Source organism: Ornithorhynchus anatinus, chromosome 11, assembly GCF_004115215.2.
Source record: "Ornithorhynchus anatinus isolate Pmale09 chromosome 11, mOrnAna1.pri.v4, whole genome shotgun sequence".
NCBI lineage: Eukaryota > Metazoa > Chordata > Mammalia > Monotremata > Ornithorhynchidae > Ornithorhynchus > Ornithorhynchus anatinus.
In genome coordinates, this window is record NC_041738.1 from 21,604,303 (window position 1) to 21,630,251 (window position 25,949).

A 25,949-nucleotide genomic window follows, 5' to 3' on the forward strand; every position below is an offset into this window, starting at 1 on the left:
TCTGCCTGCTCAACCATCTCTCCAGCCAGGGCAGAGGCAAAGTCCACGAGGAAGACAGGGAGTGAGAAAAGACACTGGGTTTCCTTGAACCTCTGTGGTTTACCGTTCCCACCAGAGAACTTGAAAATGCCACCTCCTCCCTTCTAAAAGCCTGGGAAGTGTTTCTGACACCAGGCTCTGAAGAGTCAGGAGGACTCAAGTGGGAGGGCGAGGAGGAGATCCACCTATTAAAACAGACCTGGAGTTCATTGCACACTGAAGTTTCTGAGTTGAGCTTCAGGGGCTGCCAGCATAGATGAGATTTGGGATAAAAACACCTAGGATATCAAACACAGTGGACTGGTTGGAGTTGAGAAGAGATCTGGTACAGATCTCATCAGGTCTCATGAGACGCATCATGGCTTAGTGGAAAAAACACGGGCTTGGTAGTCAGAGGTTGTGGGCTCTAATTCTGGTCCTGCCACTTGTCAGCTGTGTGACTTTAGGCAAGTCACATAACTTCTCTGTGCCTCAGTTTCATCATCTGTAAAATGGGGATTAAGACTCTGAGACCCACCTGGAACAACCTGATAACCTTGTATCTCCCCCAGTGCTTAGAACAGTGCTTGGCACATAGTAAGCACTTAACCAATACTGTCATTATCATTATTATTATTTTTGTCATTTGGAGAGCAGAGGCACAGACCTCTTCTCCAGGATGCTTCAAACCCCAGAATGGGGCTGAATCGACACCACATCTGAACTTCTCTGCCTCCTCTCAGCCTCCATCAGTGTGAGTCTATTGAGTAATTAGTCATTTGCACATCTGTCTGCCTGTCTGTCTGTCCTCTCACCATCTCCCTCTCTTCTTTCTTTTGGTCCTCATTTCATTCCAGCCTGTTAGAGCAAATACAGGGCTTTCAGAGTTCCAGAGAACCAAAGAAGTCTCACTTGATTCTCTTGCAAGTTTCAGTCAAGGAAGCAAAAGGCATCTGTAACCGGTGCATTCCTGAGGTGGAATCCCACGTTTGATGTGGCATCCCTTTATTTTAATTTCCAGTTCAATTTGGTCATTGCCCAAAGCTTTTTCTCCCCACTCTATAGGCAAATACCTTAGAGAGTTCCTTCCAGTCCCAGAATCCTGGGCTCTTGATTGACTGACGCATTCTCACATCCAAAGGTGATTGGACATCAGCAGGCATCTCATCATTTTTCGTGGTTGATGAAAGTCCTGGCACATGAAACACTTTAGGATCATCAGCTACGGTGACACCCCACTCACCTGGTTTTGGAGTGGATGCCTTTCCCACCAGTGGAGAATGGTGCCCTGCCTCCCTTCCCTGTCTTCTTCCCTCCCCACTTCTCACAACCCAAGCAAAAAGCTCAGTCCAGTCACAGCCCTGAAGCTTCACAATGAGGTACCACACCAAGATGAAGAGGGACATGGAACACTTTTTAATGTAGAGTCAGAGACATCCCCCACCCCCTTGCCCAGGCCCCACCCCTGTCCCCTCATCCCAGATGGGACCCTTTCAGAAGCCTCTCTGTTTCCCAAGTTCCCAGACCAAAAGTGGACCTAAAATCCACCATCTTCCATTGCATCCTCAAAAAAGGAAATGTGGGGCAGGGGATGGGAGTGGAAATTAAGTGAAAGACTTCTTCAGTGGCCACACTGGCCTCCCAGAATCCCATGCGAGATCAGAGCATGTGGTTCCTGTTTTTTGACCGTTCTGTTACTGGTTGCTTGTTAATATCCATTGTGGTATTGAGGAAAGACTGCCAGCTGTGGAAGCTCTGACCTCACAAATCCACGCCTGAAAGAGATGCCGCACCTGTGGGGTTTTTTTTCTGCTTTTTATAAATGTCTCTGACATGTAAATAACCCAAGAAAATAAGAAGGCAGGAGCTGAGTACACAAATTACCAGTAAACTCTATCATCTCTTAGAAGACCAAAACACAGCTAACTCCATATACAGCATGCAGTAATGTCTGAGATAGGACCCTGTGGAGAAATAAAATGGTAGAATTCTAACAAAAAATAATATATGTATATATGTATATATAAACTGTATATATATATATAATCGTAAAAAGAAGCATAACCGATGAATTCAACATTACAGTGAAGATCACCTTCTTCGTTTCTAAACAGTATGTGGGTAGCATAGTATCACCTGCGTTAAGCGCTGGAGAAAGGATGAGGAATTTCTAGCGCTGGTAGAGATGTTGGTTAAATCAGTGTTTGGTGGACCTGTAGAATCTTCACTGGCTCCTGGTGTTAGGCTCCACCTTTGTGTAAACTAGTCGAGAAGAACACTATTCATTTTTAACACTTACTACACATAATTTTCCTTCATCTCCTTTTGTTTTTGAGCTAACAGTTCTAGACTCATATCAGAAAATATAATTAATAAAATTAATAATGAATCAGAATCCCTTATTATCCATAATGTCCATGTAGTAAAATGAAGAATGCTGAACAATAGATTTTTCTGTTGGGTTTGTGGTGGCTTTTGTACTGTCATTTTTTGTGGTGGTTTTTGTTTTTCCTTTTTTTTATTTTTTAAATCACACAAAATGGCAGCCCAGTCTGTGAAGAGGGTGTCCAGTTTGGTGGGGGGCAGGGCATTTCCAGGTCTGCGCATCTAGATCGACAGGTAGAGTTGGGATGGAGGCCTTGGAATGCATCCGCCAGGAGTGATGGAGCAGAAGGGGCATCGGCCGGGCCCCCCACCTGCCTGTCCGCGACAAAACAAGGCGGCACAACGCAGTGCGGTGGGTGGCCCCAACTGTTGTGCTGGTCCGTCTTGGGGAACAAAAAAAAAAAACAAAAAAAAGGGAAGAGACTCAGTTGTACCAAGACAGTGTAGAGCAATTTCCATTTTTCTTCCCCCCTTTGCCAAATTCCTTTCATTTTTTTTCTATTTCCTGGAATTTTAGGTGTGCTAGGCTAGGTCTTCTCTTTCATTGCTTAGAATTTCCTGTTGGAATTTTCTGCTTTTTTTTGTCGTTGCCGTGTTGGTTGCTGTGGAGGCGGAGACTGATCCCGCGGAGAGGAGGCACCGCATCAAAACTTGAGCAGCAGCTGCAGGACCAGTAGGGGTAGCAGCCAGATGCAGCCCGCTCTCCTCGACGTCCCGTTGTTTACTTCGCTGACTGCGCCTGGGCCTGTGGGGAAAAGTGGCAGAGCCTCAACACAAATGGTCCCAGTGGAAGAATACTCAGTGGCACAAACCAGGTCGACCTGGGATCTCCTACTTGGAAATAGACATGCAGCTGGAATCTCTTTCTTCCCCCACCACTCAAGTAATCAGGCTCCTCAGCTCTCCCTGCATGAGTGGGTTTCCAGGACTATTGCCCTGAACTGTGGGCACGAAGCAGTCTACCATTTGCAAACTTCATGTCTGACCTGCCCTTGAGCCCTCAGCTCTCCCAGGGATGGACCCCACCATTGAGAGATGCCTCCTGATTGATTTCACTGGTGTGGCCCTGCTGATTCCATTACTAGGTGGCTTCATTCATTCATTCAATATATTTATTGAGTGCTTACTATGTGCAGAGCACTGTACTAAGTACTTGGAATGTACTAAGCATTTGGAATGTACAATCCGGCAACAGATAGAGACAATCCCTGCCCACTGACGGGCTTACAGTCTAATCGGGGGAGACAGACAGACAAAAACAGTAGCAATAAATAGAATCAAGGGGATGTACATCTCACTGACAAAATGAATAGGGTAATAAAAATATATACAAATGAGCAAATGAGCACAGTGCTGAGGGGAGGGGAAAGGAGAGGGGGAGGAGCAGAGGGAAAGGGGGGAAAGGGAGCTTAGCCGAGGGGAGGTGAGTGGGGGGGCAGAGAGGCAGCAGAGGGAGCAGAGGGAAAAGGGGAAGCTCAGTCTGGGAAGGCGTCTTGGAGGAGGTGAGCTCTCAGTAGGGCTTTGAAGAGGGGAAGAGAGTTAGTTTGGCGGAGGTGAGGAGGGAAGGTATTCCAGGACAGCAGGAGGACATGGGCCAGGGGTCGATGGCAGGATAGGAGAGAATGGGGGACGGTGAGGAGGTGGGCGGCAGAGGAGTGGAGCATACGGGGTGGGCTGTAGAAAGAGAGAAGGGAGGAGAGGTAGGAAGGGGCAAGGTGATGGAGAGCCTTGAAGCCTAGAATGAGAAGTTTTTGTTTCATGCGGAGGTTGATAGGCAACGACTGGAGGTTTTTAAGAAGGGGATTGACATGCCCAGAGCGTTTCTGCAGGAAGATGATCCGGGCAGCGGAATGAAGAATAGACTGGAGCGGGGAGAGACAGGAGGAAGGGAGATCAGACAGAAGGCTGACACAATAATCCAGCCGGGATATTACCCTCTCTCAACAAACCCTCCAGCTGGTTTGCCCAGTGACCCTTGCAGGGGTTCCTCACATTGGGAACCAACACACAGTTTTCCCAAGGTGCAGAGCAAATGAGTTGCAACATTCCCACCAATGTAATCTCACCAATACTACCAAACCACATCCAAAGATGCTCCTTTGGATCCATGCTCTCCTCCTCCCCATGCTCCTCCTACCCCTCCCCCCTTTTTTCCTCCTCCTCTTCTTCCCCTTTCTCTTCCTCCTTCTCCTCCTCCTCCTCTCCCTCATATTATTATTATTGTTGTTGTTGTTAGGCATTTACTGTTTGTCAAGCATTGTTCTAAACACTGGGGTAGATACAAGTTAATCAGGTTGGAGCACATTTCCTGACACACATGGGGCTCACAGTTTAAGTAGGAGGGAGAGCAGTATTAAATTCCCATTTTTCAGTTGAGGAAATTTAGTCATGGAGAAGTTAAGTGACTTGCCCAAGATCATACAACAGGCCAGTGAAGCTGGGTTTAGAACCCATGTCCTCTGACTCTCAAGACCATGTTCTTTCCACTAGGCCACATTCCTTCTCTCTTCCTACTCCACCCAATTTTCATCTTCCTCCTCTCCCTTCTCCCCCTCTTCCTTCTCCCTTTTCTTCCTCCTCCCTTCCTCCCATTTCTCGTCTTCTGCCTCCTCCTCCTCCTCCTCTCTCCCCTCAGACAACCTGTGACCTAGAGAAAGACTTATCTTTCCCTGGACTACTGAACTTTGCCACCAGCCTTTGGGCTCCTGACCCCTTCTGAAAGCAGAGGCCTGACTCTAGCCTGAGATTGTTCCTCCTTCTTCCTTGTATATAGAAGAACACCCTGATCCAAGCCAAACACTCACTACTTAGGAGGCTGGCCTTGAGAAAGGGATATTTCTTCTGGGAGTGGGACAGAAGCTAACTTGATCCAAGTTACAAATGAGTCCTGTGCCTGTAGTGAGACACTCATGTCTGCCTGTGCTTCTCATTCATGGTGGACAAGAGGCCCTGGAAATGAAAGAGAAAGGAGGCTGCCCATTACTTAGGCTATGCCTTGGACCAAACCCTGCCCTTTGCTTGACCTCCTTCCTCCCCCTGCATCTGCCTCTGTCTTCTGTTCCTGGACAGTCAGAGACTAACGACACACACTGCCAATGTGTGTGACTAACCGGCCCCAGCAGCCAGTGGTTGCACCTGCACAGTGTATTTTCCACATATGTTCCAGCCAGAGGCTGGACCCAGATATCATCTCAGTGTTGCACATTTGGGAAAGCAGGATTCCATCTGCATTCTGTAAGTAGACATCTGGAATATGGTGTGCTCGGCAGGGACCCCCGCTAGGAACTCACATCTGCTAGGAAACCATTTCAGCCCGTGCCAGGGAACTTCTCCCAGTGATGAGTGGAGAAGGGAGTTCATCCTAGAGTAAAATAGATGGGAAGGAGAGTAGTTCCCGATTCCTCAGACCCTCATGTGAGGGACCTGGATTTGCTCCACTTTGCTGATCTGCTGAAACCCAGGAAGGCCCTGGGCATAAAGGGTGGAGGGCAGCGAGACCCTGTTGGGCACAGCAAGGTGGGCCATGCAGATGCCATGTCTACAAGGGCCGAGACCATGTTTTCCATCCAGGGAGCCTATCAGTGCAAGAGTCAGTTCTGAGGTTGGCAAGCATCCCCCACTCAATGCGCACAAAGGGTGGGTGTGGGGCATGGCCACCAGAAGCTCGCCCAGACTGGAATCCCTTCCCTGTGATAGGTTCCTCTGCTCCTGCTCTCCAGCTCCTTGTTGCTTGGACACCCACTGAGTGGCATTACATGGATTCTGCAGGGAACGTTTCTGACCTTTTGGGTGAGATGACACAATTTTCAGAAGATCAAACCCAATCTAGAGTGAAAAGCTCTTGGCATGCCCTAGCTCTGAGTCTCCAGCCTGCACCCCCTCGCCCCTCGCACCATCCTTCCTGATTGCCCAAGAGTCCTCCTTTTCCCAGGGCTCAAGGAGGGGAGACACTGAGGAGGAAGGGGACACCCAAAGCCAAAGGGAGGAGCGAGAGAGGAGAGCAAGGTGTAGGACAACTCCAAGGGGAGATCCCTCCCCATGTGAATCCTGAAAGAATGTGGCCCCGAGGACCAGAGGAGCTGGGTTTTCTCAGTCTCATCACCGAGACAATCTGGATGGAACAAAGCTCAGAAGACAGTGGCCATGTGGGAACTAGGAGAAAAGGAAAATGGGTAATCTGGGAGAGCAGTGAGTCAGTATCATTAAGGAAGCAACATGGCATAGTGGATAGAGCGTGGGCCTGGGAGTTAGAAGGTCACAGGTTCTAGTTCTGACTCTGCTCCTTATCTGCCTTGTCACCTTGAGCAAGTCACTTCACTTCACTGTACCTCAGTTACCTTATCTGTAAAATGCGGATTGAGACTGTGAGCCCCATATGGGACAGGGACTCTGATTAGCTTGTATCTACCCTAGAGCTTAGAACAGTGCTTGACACATAGCAAGCACTTAACAAATACTATTATCATTACTGTCTTTTGCATCTATGATGGGCCCAGAGGAACCTCTTGCCTGGCACTGGTCACTCCAGGAGAGCCCTACGAAGGGGAACATGAGCTTTGTTCCACTCAGATTGTTTCCTCCAGTGAGTCTCAACACCACCCCCACCTCAACCTTCTCCCGCCCCCCACCCCCCGCAATCACTTCCCCGACAACCTTGAGCCAGAGGTCAAGTTCCAACTTTCTTATTCAGGACTAAAATTTATAACAGAGAATGCATTTAACTCCCATTGCAACAGCTCTCAAGGGACATTCATTTGGTGTTTCTGTTTATAGCTTCTTTAACTTGAGAACACACACACACACACACACAGTGTATATACGCACAGCCAGTTTTCAAATGATCTTCAGAACCCAACTCTTCTGAATGAGCAATTGGTTTCTATGAGGTTGGTTAAGCCTCTAAAGGGCAGGGACCACGTATCTGACATTGGTTGTCCTTATCCAAGTGTTTAGTAAAGTACCCTTCTTAGAGTGGGCACTCAATAAATGTCATCGTGTGGTTTCATAACAGTGTTTATTGTCTTGAGAATAAAGTCTCAGACAATTAGAGGCTTGTTGGTCCATTAATTCGCCTGGCAACAGATCCGGTCAGTATTATTCAACCATTTGCAGTATTTCAGCAGTTGATATGAGGCCCAGTAATAATTATAATAATGATAATGATAATAATAATAATGGTATATGTTAAGTATTTACTATGTGCCGAGCACTGTACTAAGTGCTGGGGTAGGTACAAGATAATTAGATCTCACATGGGGCTCAGAGTCTAAGTAGGAGGAAACCCCATTTTGCTGGTGAGGGCTGAGACACCCAGAAGTTAAGTGACTTGTCCCAGGTCACACACAGCAGGTAAAGAACAGATTTGGGATTAGAACCTTTAGGCAACCCACTAAAAGGATGAGGAAAATTTCCTAGCTTTTGATAATGGTAAATGTTGTTGTGGTTCTCCCTTTTTGGTTTAGTAGCTGTTGCTTCTTACTTCTCCTCCCCCATAGCATCTTGTGCTGTAGGATGAAAGCCTGGACAAAAGAGGTCTCCAGGACTCCAGATCATCAAGCTACAGTGTAGCCTAATGGAAAAAGCAAGGACCTGGAAGTCAGGGATCTTGGGTTCTAATTCCTACTCTTCCACATGCCTGGTGGGTGACTTGGACAAGTCACTTAACTTCTCCGAGGCTCAGTTTCCTCATCTGTAAAATGGAAGTTCAATACCTGTGCTCCCTCCTACTTAGACTGTGGTCCCTCATGAGGGACAGGGACTTTTTCCAACCCGGTTATCCACTATCTACTCCAGTTGCTGAGTACAGTATTTAGCACATGGTAATCACCTGGCAAATACCATACTTATGATTTCTATTGGAGGCTAAGATTGGTGAGGGATTTCCAGGAACAATTTCCACTACTTCATAACTACCTGAGCACTTCTCCGATCTCCACTCGGGGAGAGAAGAAAGGGGTGAACTGAGGAGAACAGGGTTATTGAGAAGGGCAGAATGCTAGCTGACCCTGACACAGTATTCTTCCACTGGAAGTCTCTTGGATCTAACTGTGGTATTTGTTAAGCTCTTTTTATGTGCCAAAATACTAGATCAGACACAGTCCCTGTCCCATCTGGGGGTCACAGTCTAAGTAGGAGTAGAACAGGTAGTGTATTCTCATCCTACAGATGAGAAAATGGAGGCCCAGAGAAGTGAAGTGACTAGCCTAAGGTCACAAAGAAGGCTAGTGGTAATGGCAGGATTAGAATCCAGGTCCTCTGAGTCCTAGGCCTGCACTCTTTCCACTTGGCCAGCCTATTTTTCTGTGATCTGGGTGCTTTGAGTTTTTAGCATGGATCCATGTAACACTGGACACTGCAATGGGGAAAATACCCTCCCAGAGAATCCAGTTCAACTCAGGACTTTCCTCAGCCATTTATTCATATGGTGAGACATTGATTAGCAGTAGCATAGGTAGCTCTCAGACTTAGGATGAAATTTGTTCTTTTAAAAGGGGTCCTGGGCAGAGATCAAATAAATCAGGGATCAGTTTCAGAACCAGGGTCAGATACCCTATTCTTCCTGATGTAACCCAGAATTGTGTACCCAGTCCATTAGAGTTGAGAAGTAGAGACACTGTAAGATAATAGACTTTTACTACATTGAAAGTAAAAAGGGCCAGTAGAGATGATCTTCCTTGGTGACACCTCCTAGCGTTCAGGTAATCACCATGATCACCACCCCTTCCTACTCTTTCCCGTCCCAGCCTCTACTACTATGCACCCCTCTGACCTGTCCTTTTCAATGACACCCCCAACTCCCTCCCTTGACTGTTGCAACTTCTAAAGTTGTTTCCCCATTTCTCTGCAGCTCCTGTGAGCTGGCCACTCCGATTCCACGAGGCCTTGATGCTGGTGCCAGAAAAGAAGCAAGTGCTGAAAATCGGAAACTGATGTGTTACAAAGCCGAAACAGGGCGGAAACCACCTGAACAGGGAGCAAACAGGAAAAAGTCTGCCTTGGCTGAAGGCAACATTTGTCATAACTTGAAACATTTGAGGTCTAAATCAGCCTGCCTGCTTCCGGACTCTCCAGGCCACACGAAGAAACTGCTGACCAGACCTGATGAAGCTGTGCTTCGCCCCGAGGCCATCGGCCTGGACTGTAGGCTAGCCACTCATCGTCTCCTTTCACTGTCGGCTCCACTCCAGATTTGAGGTATTTGCTGTCTCTGGCTCATTAGGGAAATATGATGGCTCATAGAGGCCAATTCCTGGAACATTAGGGTCCCAGAGAACAGTTCTCAGCATCAATTATCTATCCAAAGCATCTGGCAAGAGTGAGATCCTCAAACGACAAGGCACTTTTTAACTGTTGTGGGCTGACCCTCTCCAGGACCTCCCCTTTCTCTCCCACCCCTTCCCACCTTCCTTTTGATGGCATTTTCGGTCCAGGGAAAAAAGAGCCAGAGACAAAGAGTAGCATGCAAGAGAAATTTGTTGGAGAGGAATGCATTTGGAATAGAATGGTGAAGAGAGGTAGGTTTGGGAGAGGGACAGCCGAGACAGGTGGTCCAGGGTCTGACTGCATCTGGTAAGTGGAGCAGGATAAAGCAAACAGTTAAGGGGTTTGGGGACGTCAGTTATCTTTGGGGAATGAGGACCCGGAAATCAAGCTGGAAAGTTATTCTCTGCTGGGGCATCAGAAATTGACCAGCCCATTAGGTTAGCTGAGGGAAAAAGGATGAGGGAATGGGGAAGCGAGTTGGAGAGACCCAAGGAAGGATCCTCTAGAAGAATGCGTACTAACCTTTCCAAGGTGTCATTGCTGTAGTTTTCTCTTCTAAAAATTAAAAACAAGCCACTGTTAGGGCAGGTAGCAATTGAGGGCACCCGCTCTGTCCGGGGGCAGGCTGAAGGAAACAGAGCCTTTACTGGTTGGAGGACTTCTTGTCTCTCTTCCCTGGAGGATGTGGCGGGGCAATAAACTGGAGAAATTCCAACCACTAACTTTGTAGGGATTGGGGAGACTGAAGGCCTCTAAGCAGGTGGGGGAGGGCCAAGTGCTCCTTGTGCTTTTATTGGTTGTTTTTCTCCTTGAAACTTGTCTCCCCTGAGGGACCTCTGGGATTCTGTGGGAGGTGGGAATGGACTGGTCTCTACTGGACGCTCTAGGAAAAACCCCAGCTTGGAGAGGTCAGGCTACAGTGCTACAGTAGAGTAGCGTGGCTTAGTGGAAAGAGCATGGGCTTGGGCGTCAGAGGTCATGGGTTCTAATCCCAGCTCCACCACTTGTCAGTTGTGTGACTTTGAGCAGTCACTTGACTTCTCCGTGTCTCAGTCACGTCATCTGTAAAATGGGGATTAAGACTGTGAGCCCATGTGGGACAACCTGATTGCCTTGTATCTACCTAGTGCTTATAACAGTGCTTGGCCTATAGTAAGTGCTTAACAAATACCATCATCACCATCATTATTAGTACAAAGCAGGTTGCCCAGATCCAGAAGAAACCTACCAGGGAATAGGGATGAAGAATAAAAGCCCAAAGTGATGGTGCCGGTTAGCCTTACCCAGGGCCCAGTCTGCCCTGTGCTGTGGGTGTCACGTTCTCGCTCAGCCACGGAGGACTTTGAGGAAGGGGAGCTAATGGCAGGCTGCTGCTTCCCACTTCTGCCTACCTCCATCCTGGGACATTACTCCTCACTCTAGGCTTCAAGGCTCTCCATCACCTTGCCCCTTCCTACCTCTCCTCCCTTCTCTCTTTCTACCGCCCACCCCGCACGCTCCGCTCCTCTGCCGCCCACCTCCTCGCCGTCCCTCGGTCTCGCCTATCCCGCCGTCGACCCCTGGGTCACGTCCTCCCGCGGTCCTGGAACGCCCTCCCTCCTCACCTCCGCCAAACTGATTCTCTTTCCCTCTTCAAAACCTTACTTAAAAATCACCTCCTCCAAGAGGCCTTCCCAGACTGAGCTCCTCTTCCCCCTCTACTCCCTCTGCCATCCCCCCTTTACCTCTCCGCAGCTAAAGCCTCATTTTCCCCTTTTCCCTCTGCTCCTCCACCTCTCCCTTCCCATCCCCACAGCACTGTACCCGTCCGCTCAACTGTATATATTTTCGTTACCCTATTTATTTTGTTAATGAATTGTACATCGCCTTGATTCTATTTAGTTGCCATTGTTTTTATGAGATGTTCTTCCCCTTGACGCTGTTTAGTGCCATTGTTCTTGTCTGTCCGTCTCCCCCGATTAGACTGTAAGCCCGTCAAACGGCAGGGACTGTCTCTATCTGTTGCCGACTTGTTCATCCCAAGCGCTTAGTACAGTGCTCTGCACATAGTAAGCGCTCAATAAATACTATTGAATGAATGAATGAATGAACATTAGTCAGGACCCTTCCAGGTTGGATGCTGAGGGAAGAGCAGACCCTCCCATCGATCACAGATCTTGTCCATAACCAGCCCTAAATGTTTCTGTGCTGGAGCAAAGGTTTAGTTCTGGGTCTCCCCTCAAGGGAAGATCCAGACAACTTGGAATTCCCACAGGGAGTATAATGTTGGGGGGAGCACAGAGGGAGGGAAGAGGAATTGACCTGACTCCTTCCCAGGAAGTGCAATAAACATATGACCTTCTGCAGTGGTGAGGCCAATGGCCTTGACAGTAATGGATTCTCTCATCGGGTAGCATGGAAGAGCCTTAGTCTCGAAACTTCAGCCCTGAGAACCTGCGTGGAGGGGTTGATTCTAGTGTTAGTGGTTTGCACAGTGCCACTTTCACTGCCTTGTCCCTGCCAGTTGTGTTCCTTCTGGGGTCTAAAGTGAAACGAGCAAGTACACAGGCAAGGGTGCTGCACCTTGTGAAACACATGCAGAGTTTTTTTAGCTTACTGATCCATTTAAGGCCAGCTCTGCCACTTGTCTGCTGTGTGATCTTGGGCAAGCAGCTTAACTTCTCTGTGCCTCAGTTACCTCATGTCTAAAATGTGAGCCCCATGTGGGACAACCTGTTTACCTTATATCCACCCCAGTACTTAGAACAGTGCTCAGCACATAAGTGCTCAACAAATACCATAATAATTATTATTATCATTAAGTCACTTAACTTCTCTGTGCCTCCGTTACCTCATCTGTGAAATGAGGATTAAGACTGTGAGTCCCATGTGGGACAACCTGATCACCTTGTATCCCCTCCAGCACTTAGAACAGTGCTTTGCACATACTAAGTGCTTAACAAATGCCATTATTATTATTATTTTTTTTATTATTTATAGCCACACTGCAGTCTTCGCCGCTTGCTTTAGCTGGCTATTTTACAGGATTCCTGCCAGGCCTGTCCACTTCAGGAAAGGTCTTAGGTGGTTTTTCATTCAGGAAAACTTCCCACTAATGGCACAGCCCATGCAGGCAGAACTGGACCTAGACTGTAAGCTCCTTGCAGGCAGGGAATGGGTCTAAAACTCTGCTGTACTGTACTCTCCCAAGTGCTAGATAAGTGCTCAATAAATATGATTGATTGATTCATTAGATTCCCTGATCCCCAGAGCTGGGCTCTTTCCAGTAGGCTGACAGGGAGTAGTAGTCCACCAAGCTGATATTCTAAAATTCCAACCTGCCGCCTACTTCTCTGTACGTACATCACTACAACAACATGAACATAATTAATAGGAATAATTATGGCACTTCTTAAAACACTTACTAGGCACCAAAGTACTGTGGTAAATACAAGATAATTAGACTAGACACAGTCCCTACCCCTCAAGGGGACTCACAATCTAAGTGGAGGGAGAGCAAGCAGCGTGGCTTGGCGGATAGAGCAGGGCCTCCTAGTCGGAAGGTCTTGGGTTCTAATCCTGACTCCACCATATGTCTGCTGCGTGATTGTGGGCAAATCACTTCTCTGGGCCTCAGTTACCTCATCTGTAAAATGGGGATTAAGAGTGTGAGCCCTAGATGGGACAGGGGCTGTGTCCAACCTGCCTAACTTGCATCTACCCCAGCGCTTAGAACATTGTTTGGCACAAAGTAAGCACTTAAGTATCATTATTATTAATAACTAACTTATACCCATTTTACTGGTGAGGGAAGTGAGACCCAACCAGGTTAAGTGACTCATTTAAGGTCATCCAGCAGCCCAGAGACAGCTGGGACTAAAATCTGGTCTCTGGTCTTCTGATCCAAAGCTCTCTCCCTTAGGTCATATTGCCTACTCTAGACATCTCCAACGCAACCCTTTCCACACTCAACCTCTCCTATGGGTTTCAAAGCACTTGAAGTTCACCGTAACCTCAGCCTTACAGCACTTATGTTCATATCTTTAATTTATTTATTTATATGAATGCCTCTCTCCTCTAGATGGTGAGCTCCTTGTGGGAAAGGTTATTTGCATTTGCACCACTGACACATTCTGGGGTGTGACTCTGCTCCTTGGTGCAGGTTTTTTTTAGCTTTTCAGCAGTGCTGGTAGAATCTCCCATCAAGAATTACGGTCCTGAAACATCTGACCTGAAAGCTGGCTCAGAGGAATCGAGGAAGGTGCCAGGACAACTCAGACTGCCTCATCTCTCAGTCATGTTCTCTCTGGGCTTGGTGTACGAGAAGCGAAAAGGTGGGCAGGGTATAGCCTATTGTATAGTGCAAGCCTGGTCTTCACTAGCTGTAGCTAGCTAAGGACAAATTTAGGACTGTAACACAGGCCAACTGTTTCCTGGAGCAGTGCTCTAACAGGTGCAGAAATGAACTCAGAGATAGAATTAAAATGGGCTCAAGAGATTCAGTGACCCATATTGCCACTTGTGTGTTCAGCAGGGATTTGTCAGGCTCATCTTGCTGAGCTCGGCTATGAAAGGTGGGATGGGTGGACTGGTCAAGGGAGGAACCCGTTGCCTCTGTAGTTTCCCCCCAGTCCAATCGTTATTCCTGCTTCTCTGTGGTATAACTGGGGCTGAATGGCTTTTACCTCCCTAAAATGATCTCATGAAAATGCCGTCGGGCTGGGAATCTAGAAACTAGTTCTAGTCCTGGTTTTGCCTCTGGCTTGTAGTGTGACCTTGGGAAAGTCACTTAACCTCTCTGGAATTCATTTTCTTCAATTATAAATAGGGAAAGCAGCGTGGATCAGTGGAAAGAGCCTGGGCTTCGGAGTCAGAGGTCATGAGTTCGACTCCCGGCTCTGCCACTTGTCAGCTGTGTGACTGTGGGCGAGTCACTTAACTTCTCTGTGCCTCAGTTACCTCATCTGTAAAATGGGGATTAAGACTGTGAGCCCCATGTGGGACAACCTGATTCCCCTGTGTCTACCCCAACGCTTAGAACGGTGCTCGGCACATAGTAAGTGCTTAACAAATACCAACATTATTATTATTATTATTATTATATAGTCTGCCTCTCCTTTTCTCTCATAGTTGCTGTGTGATCATGGGTGTGCTTTCTCTTTGGGCAATGAAAGCACTCTACAAGCACCAGGGGCAATAATTGTTGATAACCCAGTTGTAGAAGAGCAAAATGGGGAGGATGATGGGAGTTTCCTAACTTGGGTCGGAGCTGCCACAGGGAATGGGGCCGACTGACAGTCTTCTTTTGGCTGTCTGCCTTCAACCGAATCTTCCCGTGGGGCACGTGAAAACGGAAATGAAATTTCAAGCATTAAAAATCAAAAGCGCCGTCTGCAATGGGCCAGCTCTCAGGAGAGTCTGGGAATAGGGTCGACTTTCAGAAACAGCAGCAAGTTAGTTCTTTTCATCCCTCTGCTTTTGCCCAAAGCCCCAGCATAGAGCTCGCTAAAAAGGTAGCTCTTCTGTGTCCATTAGGCCAGAAGTTTCAGGACAGGGAGATGATTTGTTGCTCATCTCTGACCTTCACTTTAATTGCCTTGGGGCTATTGTATGTCACAATCTATAACAACAGCAACTGCTCACCACAGGCTTCCCCTGCAACTCACTGCCATGGGGCAGATCTGTCCTGGGCCACTGAAGTCCGAGGTTGGACGCTAATGTCTATAACCTAAAGGATGTTGATTCCTGAACAAGTGTAAACTGAGCCCTAGGTGCACTGAGTGCCTCTGGTGCCCAACAAGTGATCTGTTAGCAAGACAACTCTTCAATTCCACCCACCATCCAGGTCAAATTTGTTCCCAGGATCCTGAGGGTGAGTATCACCCCCCATATTTCCAAAGCATAGATAGGCCTCCCGAACTTTTTCATGATCACTCCCCCATTTCCTCCCCACTCCTCTTCACTTTTCAACTCATAAACAGTCCTGTCCACCTCTCCTGAGCTGGACCCCTTTACCTCATTCCCTGACACTGGTTTAACTATAACAGAGGGAGCAGGGGAATCCCAGCCCTCCAACCCAACCCTTTCCACACTCAACCTCTCCTATGGGTTTCAAAGCGCTTGAAGTTCACCCTAACCTCAGCCTTACAGCACTTATGTTCATATCTTTAATTTATTTATATGAATGCCTCTCTCCTCTAAATGGTGAGCTCCTTGTGGGAAAGGACTCTGTCTACCAATTCTATTGCACTGCATTCTCTCAAGAGCTTAGTAAGTGCTCTGCTCACAGTAAGTGCTCATTAAATAAATAAATAAATGATTGTTTGATTGATTGATTGATTGATTGATTGGGCAGGCCGGGCCCAGGAATTCTCTTCTGAAACAAGGAGCCTCTGATCTTCCTTACACAGCTCAGGGAATGACAATGGAGAGTGCTTATCCCTAGGAATCTTGTTGAGTGAATCCCCCACCTCCTCTGCTCCTCAACCCCCCAGTCGTGTCCATCCACTTTGTGGTGTAGTCTGGACCCTCCAAACTTATATGCAAGTAATAAGATAATAATAAGGCTATGTTTAAAACACTTACTATGGGTCAAGCACTGTTCTTTGTGCTGGGATAGATACAAGTCAGTCAGGTCTGACACATTCAGACCTACCTACAGTCCAAGTAGGAGGGGTCCATAAAGTCCTTGTATGACTTTACATTGCAATAACTTTTGGCCTGCATAGGATAAAAAGACATTTTAAACTGTGCTTAAAAGCATCATTCATTTAAATGCCATATTTCTATTTCAGTTACCTGACTTACAAATGCAGAAATGGTAAAAGAGAAGGTTAATTGTGTGCTATGATGAGCTGAACTGAAGTCAATAAGAATTAAATCTCTATTGCTGTAAAACCTATGAATTATGCTTTCAAGTGTCACTTAAAGTTGCTGTGAATCATGGGCATGTCCCAAGTTATTAAAGTCTAAAGTTGTCCAAAGATTTTTATGGCTCATCGTAGACAGAAGCAGCATGACTCCCGGGTCTGGGAGTCAGAAGGACCTGGGTTCTAATCCCGGTCAGCCACTTGTCTGCTGTGTGACCTTGGGTACGTCACTTAACTTCTCTGTGCCTAAATTACTTCATCTATAAAATGGAGATTAAGATTGTGAGACATGTGGGACAGGGACTGTGTCCAACCCAATTTGTTTGTATCCTCCCCAGCACTTAGTACAGTGCCTGGCACATAGAAAGCACTTAAATGCCACTATTAGTATCATTAAGCATGATGTTAAGCGGCTGACCTTAGTCAGGACTATGATTCCACTGATTCTCTCTTAGTCTCCAGACCCACTGCTCGGTCACAGAAGGGGATCAGATTAGTTAGGGGAAGCTGCGTGGCCTTGTGGAAAGTGCATGAGCATGGGAGACAGTGGACCTGGGTGGTAATTCCAGCTCTGCAAGGAGCCCGCTGTATGACCTTGAACAAGTCACTTCACTTCCCCATGTCCCTGTTTTCTCATCTGTAAAATAGGGATTCGTCATCTGTTCTCCCACCTATTTAAACTAGGTGCCCCATATGGGATGGGGAGTGTATCCAACCTGATTAACCGTAACTGCCACAACTTAGAAAACTAACCATAACTTAGAAAAGGGCTTGGCACATGGCAGATAACCTCCACAATGTGCGTCGTTCTCGCCTGTCCTGCCATCGACCTCTGGCCCCCTTTCTACCTCTAACCTGGAATGCCCTCCCTCCTCACATCTGCCAAACTAACCCTTTTTCCCTCTTCAAAGCACTACTGAGGGCTCACCTCCTCCAGGAGGCCTTACCAGACTGAGCCTTCCCTTTCCCTCTACCCCTCCTCCCCTCCCCATTACCCCTATTCCCCCCCTCTGCTCTACCCCTTTCCTCTCCCCACAGCACTTGTGTATGTTTGTACATATTTATTTTATTAATGATGTGCATATATCTTTGATCTATTTTGATGGTATTGATGTTTGTCTACTTGTTTTGTTTTGTTGTCTGTCTCCCCCTTCTAGAATGTGACCCCGCTGAGGGTAGGGAATGTCTCTATCCATTGCCCAATTGTACTTTCCAAGCCCTTAGTACAGTGCCCTGCACACAGTAAGCGCTCAATAAATACAATTGAATGAATGAATGAAGTATTTAAGTAACAACGATAATAATATTCATCGAGCACTTACTGTTTTCAGAGCATGCAGTTACATGCGTTTTGCCTCCACCACCTGTCTGCTATTTGATCTTGGACAAGTCACTTCACTTTACTGAGCGTCAGTCCCCTCCTCTGCAAAATGAGGATTCAATACTTGTTCTCCCTCCTACTTAAACTGTGAGCTGCAGGTGGGATATGATTATCTTGTATCTATTCCAACACTTAGAACAATGCTTGACACATAGTAAGTGCTTAACGAATACCACAATTATTACTAAAGATTTTGTAAAAAATGTTTTACCTCTACAAGGCCTGAAGACAGCAACATCTATATCAATGTTTCTATCCCCTCCTATCATAGGAGTAGGTTAATGAATGAACATTAGACTTTCTCACAGGGCATTTAAACAAAAACCAGCCGCCTTCATGATACCACCTGCTTGAACAGAAATTTAGTGACATGTTGGCAGATACTCTGTTGTGTGTGGAGTTTCTTCCATTCAATGTGAGCAGGTGGATGCTTGGGATATCTTGACAAATTGTTAGATTTCTAGTTTCCCTGCTGTTCCTGTGTGAACCAGACTCCTATTTCCTGAGGCTGTCTAGCAGTTTCCTCTCAGGAACTAGCTCACTGTGCTGGAGGGCAGGGACGGCAGGGCTGAGGAAAGAAAAAGATCCTCATGTTACCCGGGAGAACAGGGACTGAATTGCAGTTTTCTGTGTCATGCCCATAAATCTGAGAAGAGTGAAGGAAGATGGGTGGAGAGCAGAGGGAGAAGCCTAGCTGGGAGGGAGCGCAGGGGCATGGCCTGAGTGGTCAGGTCAGACAACCAGCCTTGGGTGCTCAAATCCTCTTCCACCTCGAAAATGAGGTGTAGATTCCTTTCCTCCTAAGGCTCCCCTTCCCTCCCTGCTGCAACCCTTCCAGGAACACCAAGGTACCCTCTTGTGGCTAAAAAGGTAAGCTCCTGGAAAGTACGAATCACATCCACCGACACTATTCTAATTGATCTAAAGTATTCATTTTTCTATGGTATTCGTTCAGCTCTTATTATGTTCGAGGCACTGTGCTAAGCACTGGGGTAGGTACAAGCTAATCAGGTTGGACACAGTCGCTGTCCAACATGGGGCTCGCCATCTTAATTTCCACTTTACAGATGAGGTAACTGAGGCACAGAGAAGTTAAGTGACTTGTCCAAGGTCACAGAGCTGACAAATGGTGAAGCCAGGATTAGAATGCTGGGCTTTCTGACTTCCAGACACGTGCTCTATTCACTAGGCCACACTGCTTCTCTCTGAGTGCTTACTCTGTGCGGAGCACTGTACTAAGCATGCGTACGGGTAGAATACAAAAGGTAGAGTACTTAGACGTGATCCCTGCCACAAGGAGTTTACAGACCTGTACTCTTCCAAGCACTTAGGACAGTGCTCTGCACACATTAAATGCTAGAGCCTAGGCCTGGGAGTCAGAAGGACTTGGGTTCTAATCCCAGCTCCGCCACTTGTCTGCTGTGTGACCTTGGGCAAATGACTTCACTTCTCTGTGCCTCAGTTACCTCTTCTGTAAAATGGGGATTACGACTGTGAGCCCCATGGGGGACATGGACTATGTCCAACCTGATTACTTTGTATCTACCCCAACGTTTATCACAGTGCCTGGCACACAGGAAGTGTGTAACGAATGCCATTTTAAAAATATACCACTGATTGATTGAAATGGAGCCCAACCCCAAAAGGTCTATCTGCTGCTCTCTCAAATCCTTCCATTCCAAGCACAAGGAAGGCTACCAAGCTGCTGGGCTCAGTGCCCATTTCTTCTCCAACAGCTTGAATGGAGTGAAATTTCAGGCTGCTTGATCAGCATGGGATGAAGCCGGAACAAATTTAAAGAATGGAGCAATCCCATATTGGGTTTTCTCAGTCTTCCTTATATAATGGGACCTGTTTATGATTTTCTTATTGGTTGTTAGCCATCATGTCAAGAGTATGGTATGGGAAAGCCCAGAGTTCAGGCATTATTCCTCTATGTACTTATGTACTGCTCCATAATTTATTCATTTATCTCACCATTGGCTTTGAAGCACTCCACCACCTTGCCTCTTCCTACCTCACCTTGCTACTCTCCTGCAATTCAGCCTGCACACTTCTCTCCTCTAATTCTAACCTCTCTGTGCCTCAATCTCACCTACCAGGCCACAGGCCCCTAGCCCACATCGTGCCTCTGGTCTGGAAGGTCTTCCTTCCTCAAATCTGACAATTACTCCCCTCCTTCAAAGCCTTACTGAAGGCACATCTACTCTAAGAGGCCTTCACAAACTAAATTCCCTTTTCCACAAAGGGTAACCCTTCTGCATTACCCTGACTTGCTCCCTTTTTTCTTCCTCCTTTCCAGCCAAACTGCACTTATGAACATATCTGAAATTTATTTATTTGTATTGGTCTCTGTCCCCAACTCTAGGCTGTAAGCTCAATGTGGACAAGGAATGTGTCTTCCACCTTTTTTATATTGTTATATTGCACTCTTCCAAGTGCTTAGTACAGGGCTCTGCACACAGTAAGCACTCAATAAATATGACCAATTGATTCAACTAGGCAGAGACAGTGATTCCTGTAGCTTGTATATGTCAGGTTAGACAACACTCGAGAAAGAAAATCATCAAGAGGATTTTGACATGTGTGGCATTGAAATGTTATATGCTGCAATTCTGGGCCTAATTAACTGTCCTTAATCCTTTGGGAGAAAGACCTGATCATCACTTTCACCGGCAATCATTTCCATGTGATAGACAGAGTTTACTCCGATCCTGGATTCTCTAATAAATTGGTTTGATGGTCACTGCAAGACCCGCAGGAATTAATCAGATGGCCTTTCCCTGTCCGCTGATACCATCAAAGCTGACTTAATGCCTGGGAGATAAAAGACACAAGAGAATGCTAGCGGAGATGAACAGCCATGGAGTCTGCAATGGAGACTGCGGGAAACTTTCCAGCCTGGATAAACCAAGGGAGAAATGGCCACCTAAGGGCTAATCCCTTCTTTAACATGCTGGGGCACCTGCACCATCAAACCCCGATGTGGAGGGCGAAGCTCAAGCTGCTGTGTTTGCGTGAGTCACTGTGGATTCAGAATACAAGACGGAGGAGGTTGAGATATCAGTTCGGTCACGTCCCGGGATGGCAGGCAAGCAGCCTTGAACCCCAGGTAAATCTCTGATGCCCTTTCTCTGCATTGAAAGATGCTGATACCCAATATCTGTAAAGACACAGTGCACTGCCATCTTGGATGAGGAGATTATGCACCGCTCATCCATGACCCAGAGTAATTCACTTCACCTGCAGAGGATGAGAAGCCCTCACCAAGAGGAACTGTTTTTCTCTGGATGCTGCTTGGATTTGTCCTCAGACAGTCATGGTGATTCAAAGGCCATCAGATTCCTGAGGCCAGTGCCAAAGGGGAGCAGAAATGTTTTGTTTGGGTTTTATTTTTGTTTTTTATGGTACTTATTAAGCACCTTCTAGATGCTAGGAACTGTATTAAGCACTGGAGTAGACAGCTAGTCATCATGTTGGACCAGTCCCTGTCCTACATGTGGCTCACAGTCTACATTCCCTTTTCCCCACTCCACTCCCCACTCTAGCCTCCCAGAACATCAGAGCTGCTATAGTTCCACTGAACAGTTACTAAGAACAATGATAATGTTACTTGTTGAGCGCTTACTATAGGCCAAGCACTGTACTAGGCACAGAGGCAGATACAAGTTAATCAAGTTGAACATGTTCCCTGTACACTTCCCGGGCCTTGCTTCTGCAGTCTGGGCTTCCAAATCTGCCAAGGCAGAGAAGAGGTAGGTGGCAGTGAGGGCAGAGAACTTTTTCTCACAGAATACTGCTAGCCTTCAGGTCTGTTTGTGTAAGAGCCTCCCTCTCTGGCCCCACTGTTTTCTGCCTGAAATGTCTCACCCATTAGCTTTTGACTAGTAAGAAACTTTTAAAAATTGTTGATGGGGCAGGAACCAAAATTTCTGAAGATGGGTCTCCTCCCCTTCATACATTGCCTATTCCAGGCTTTCAGTTGTGACTGCAACCGTGACAGCCAGTTGACCTATGAAAGCACTTTTCCTTTGTTCCCCAAGAGTTGAGCGTCCCATAGATGCTGAGCTCCCTCAGGGCATGAAACCAATAACTTCTCTGGACTGTAAGCTCCTTATCAATCAATCAATCAATCAATTGTATTTATTGAGTATTTATTGCTTGCAGAGCACTGAATTGTATTTATCGAGCACTTACTGGGTACAGAACACTGTACTAAATGCTCAGGAGAGTACAACACCACAATATAACAGACACATTCCCTATATACAATGAGCTCCTTGAGGGCGCTAGTAATGATGGTATTTGTAAGCGCTTACTATGTACCAAGCACTGTTCCAAGCTCTGGGTAGATACAAGGTAATCGGGTTGTCCCACATGGGGCTCACAGGCTTAATCCCCATTTTACAGACGAGGCAAGTGAGGCACAGAGAAGTTTAGTGACTTGCCCAGAGTCATACAGCTGATAAGTGGCAGAGCCGGGGTTAGAATCCATGACCTCTGACTCCCAAGCCCGTGATCTTTCCGCAAAGCTATGCTACCAACTCTATTGCATTGTACTTGCTTAGTACATTGCTCTGCACACAATAAACACTCAATTGATTGATTGATTGATTGATTGATTCTTCTCTCTCAAGGCTCAAATTCAGGAATTAATCAGATGGCCTGTAGACTTAATTCCTGTAGACTACCATTCCTTTTTTTGCTGTTGCTTTTTAATGGTATTTGTTAAGTGCTTACTCTATGCCAAGCACTGTTCTAAATTATTGGGTAGATTTAAGTTTATCACCTTGGACAAAGTCACTGTCCATGTGGAGCTCATAGTCTAAGTAGGTGGGAGAACAAGATATTGGATTCCTATATTACAGAGGAGAAAACTGAGGCACAGTGAAGTTAAATGACTTGCCCAAGATAATGCATCAGGCAAGTGGCAGAAATTGGGATTAGAAGTCAGGTCCTCTGAATCCCAGACCTGTGCTCTTTCCACTTGGCTATGCTCCTTCTCCACCAAGCCATACTACTTCTCCAGTTGACCTTGGTGTTGGAACTGATGCCCCCAGCGGTGAATTTTTCCCCTCTGTGCAGGTGTAATTAAGGTATAGTTGACCCCCGCCCCCACCAGCCCATTGGACTGGTATATTAATCACTCAATAAATCAATTGCATTTATTGAGTGCTTATTGTTTGCAGAACACCGTACTAAGTGCTTCTTGTCTTATGCTGTTGAGTCATCTTTGACCCATAGAGACTCCATTGACACATCTCTCCCAGAACGCCCCACCTCCATCTGCAATTGTTCTGATAGTGGATCCATGGAGTTTTCATGGTAAAAATATGGAAATGGTTTACCACTGCTTTCTTCCACACAGTAAACCCAGGTCTCCACTCTCAACTCCCTCCCATGCTGCCGCTGCCCAGCACAGGCAAGTTTTGACTTGTAGCAGGTTGCCTTCCACTCGCTAACCACTGCCTAAACAAACTAGACCTGGAATGGGTAGGCTTCTGCTTTACTCTCCCTCCCGTAGCTGAGAGTGGTAGAGTACTGGAAACTCTCCTAGTGTGATCCAAGGAGGAGTTAAGCAATTAGGAGAGTACAGCATGACAGAACTGGTGGAGACGTTCCCTGCCTACAACATATTTAATTTGAATAATGATGACTGTGGTATCTATTAAGCACTTACTATGCACTAGGCACTAAGCAGTGGGATAGAACAAGATAATTAGGTTGAGCACACTCCCTGTCCCACAGGGGGCTCACAGTCTATGTAGTAGGGAGAACAGGTACTGAACTTCTGTTCTCCATTTACACTCACTCCCTCGGTGAACTCATTCGCTCTCACGGCTTTGACTACCATCTCTACGCAGATGACACGCAGATCTACATCTCCGCCCCTGTCCTCTCCCCCTCCCTTCAGGCTCGCATCTCCTCCTGCCTCCAGGACGTCTCCACCTGGATGTCGGCCCGCCACCTAAAACTCAACATGAGCAAGACTGAGCTCCTCATCTTCCCTCCCAAACCTGGTCCTCTCCCAGACTTCTCTATCACCGTGGATGGCACGACCATCCTTCCCGTCTCTCAGGCCCGCAATCTCGGTGTCATCCTTGACTCGTCTCTCTCGTTCACCCCACACATCCTATCCGTTACCAAGACCTGCCGGTTTCACCTCTACAATATCGCCAAGATCCGCCCTTTCCTCTCCACCCAAACGGCTACCTTACTGTTACGGGCTCTCGTTATATCCTGGCTAGACTACTGTGTCAGCCTTCTCTCTAATCTCCCTTCCTCCTCTCTCGCCCCGCTCCAGTCTATTCTTCTCTCCGCTGCCCGGTTCATCTTCCTGCAGAAACGATCTGGGCATGTCACTCCCCTTCTTAAACAACTCCAGTGGTTGCCTATCAACCTCCGCTCCAAACAAAAACTCCTCACTCTAGGCTTCAAGGCTCTCCATCACCTTGCCCCTTCCTACCTCTCCTCCCTTCTCTCTTTCTACCACCCACCCCGCACGCTCCGCTCCTCTGCCGCCCACTTCCTCACCGTCCCTCGGTCTCGCCTATCCCGCCATCGACCCCTGGGCCACGTCCTCCCGCGGTCCCGGAACGCCCTCCCTCCTCACCTCTGCCAAACTGATTCTCTTCCCCTCTTCAAAACCCTACTTAAAACTCACCTCCTCCAAGAGGCCTTCCCAGACTGAGGTCCTCTTCTCCCTCTACTCCCTCTGCCACCCCCCCTTTACCTCTCCGCAGCTAAACCCCCTTTTTCCCCTTTTCCCTCTGCTCCTCCACCTCTCCCTTCCCATCCCCACAGCACTGTACTCGTCCGCTCAACTGTATATATTTTCATTACCCTATTTATTTTGTTAATGAATTGTACATCGCCTTGATTCTATTTAGTTGCCATTGTTTTTACGAGATGTTCTTCCCCTTGACTCTATTTATTACCATTGTTCTTGTCTGTCCATCTCCCCCGATTAGACTGTAAGCCCGTCAAACGGCAGGGACTGTCTCTATCTGTTGCCAACCTCTTCATCCCAAGCGCTTAGTACAGTGCTGTGCACATAGTAAGCGCTCAATAAATACTATTGAATGAATGAATGAATGAATGAACCTATTTTACAGAGAAGTTAAGTGACTTGCTCAAGGTTACCCAGGAGGCAAGAGGCAGAGCTGGGATTTGAACCTAGGTTTTCTGACTACCAAATCTGAGCTCTTTCCACTAGGGCATGCTGCCTCTTTTTCTTTCCTCTTTGCTATTTGCCCTCCTGACACAACTGAAGATACAATTAATCTACCCTACAATGGCCACAGTACTAATGGGATTGCTTGCTACTACCTCTACTGCTGAGTTCATGCCTACAAATATCTATTTATGGGTAGTTAATAATTATGTGTGGTATTTATGAAGCAGTTACTAATTGCCAAGCATAATATTAGCACTGGGATAGATCCAAGGTAAACAGATGAGATACAATCCCTGTCCCACAAGAGGCTTTTAGTCTAAGCGGGAGGGAGAACAAGTATTTAATCCCCATTTTTACAGATGAGGAAACTGGCATAGAGAAGTTAAGTGATTTGCCCTGGGTCACACAGTGGGCAAGCGATAGAAGGGATTAGAACCCAAATCTTATGGCTCCCAGGCCCATGTTCTTTACACTAGGCCATGCTGTTTCTCAGTTACAAATAAGCATCATTCAGGAATCTCAACATGGACATTTCATGGCTTTGAAATGCCCACTTTGTGGTGGGGAGGTGTCGGGACCAGGGGCCCCTGTGCCCAGTTTACCACAAACCAGACAGGGAGAGATTGAGCAGTTTTTCCAAAGTGAGGCAGTGAATTAGCAGGGATAGAATTTGGATGTGGTAACTGATTGCCTGTCTCCAAAGGTGTGTGCCCCTGGGGATGCGTGGCATATGGTCCTCTCCCGCAAACCAGCTTCCTCTGGCCTCATGCTACCAAGTGGATCCGTCATCATTTGCTTCCTAATGTCTCTTTGCAGATCGGGGTCAGCCACGCTGGGTCTGACTCAGCTCACCGACTCGACACTGAATGCCTGCAAT

At 47.0% G+C, this 25,949-nt stretch overlaps 1 protein-coding gene across 5 annotated transcripts in view; it reads right to left on the reverse strand.

Moving 5' to 3' along the window:
• Positions 1 to 1,413: 1,413 nt before the first annotated feature.
• Positions 1,414 to 25,949, reverse strand: part of NTM (neurotrimin) — a 1,126,386-nt gene continuing 1,101,850 nt past the window's right edge. For 3 of the 5 annotated variants that reach the window (XM_029075997.2, XM_029076001.2, XM_029075999.2), the window contains 2 exons: positions 10,189 to 10,221; positions 1,414 to 3,148 (listed from right to left, as the gene is read on the reverse strand). In XM_029075997.2, the coding sequence (XP_028931830.1) occupies positions 3,048 to 3,148; positions 10,189 to 10,221 (134 nt within the window). In that variant the 3' untranslated portion in view covers positions 1,414 to 3,047. The remainder of the gene's footprint in view (positions 3,149 to 10,188; positions 10,222 to 25,949) is intronic. The other 2 variants (XM_029076000.2, XM_029075998.2) reach the window with 1 other exon arrangement.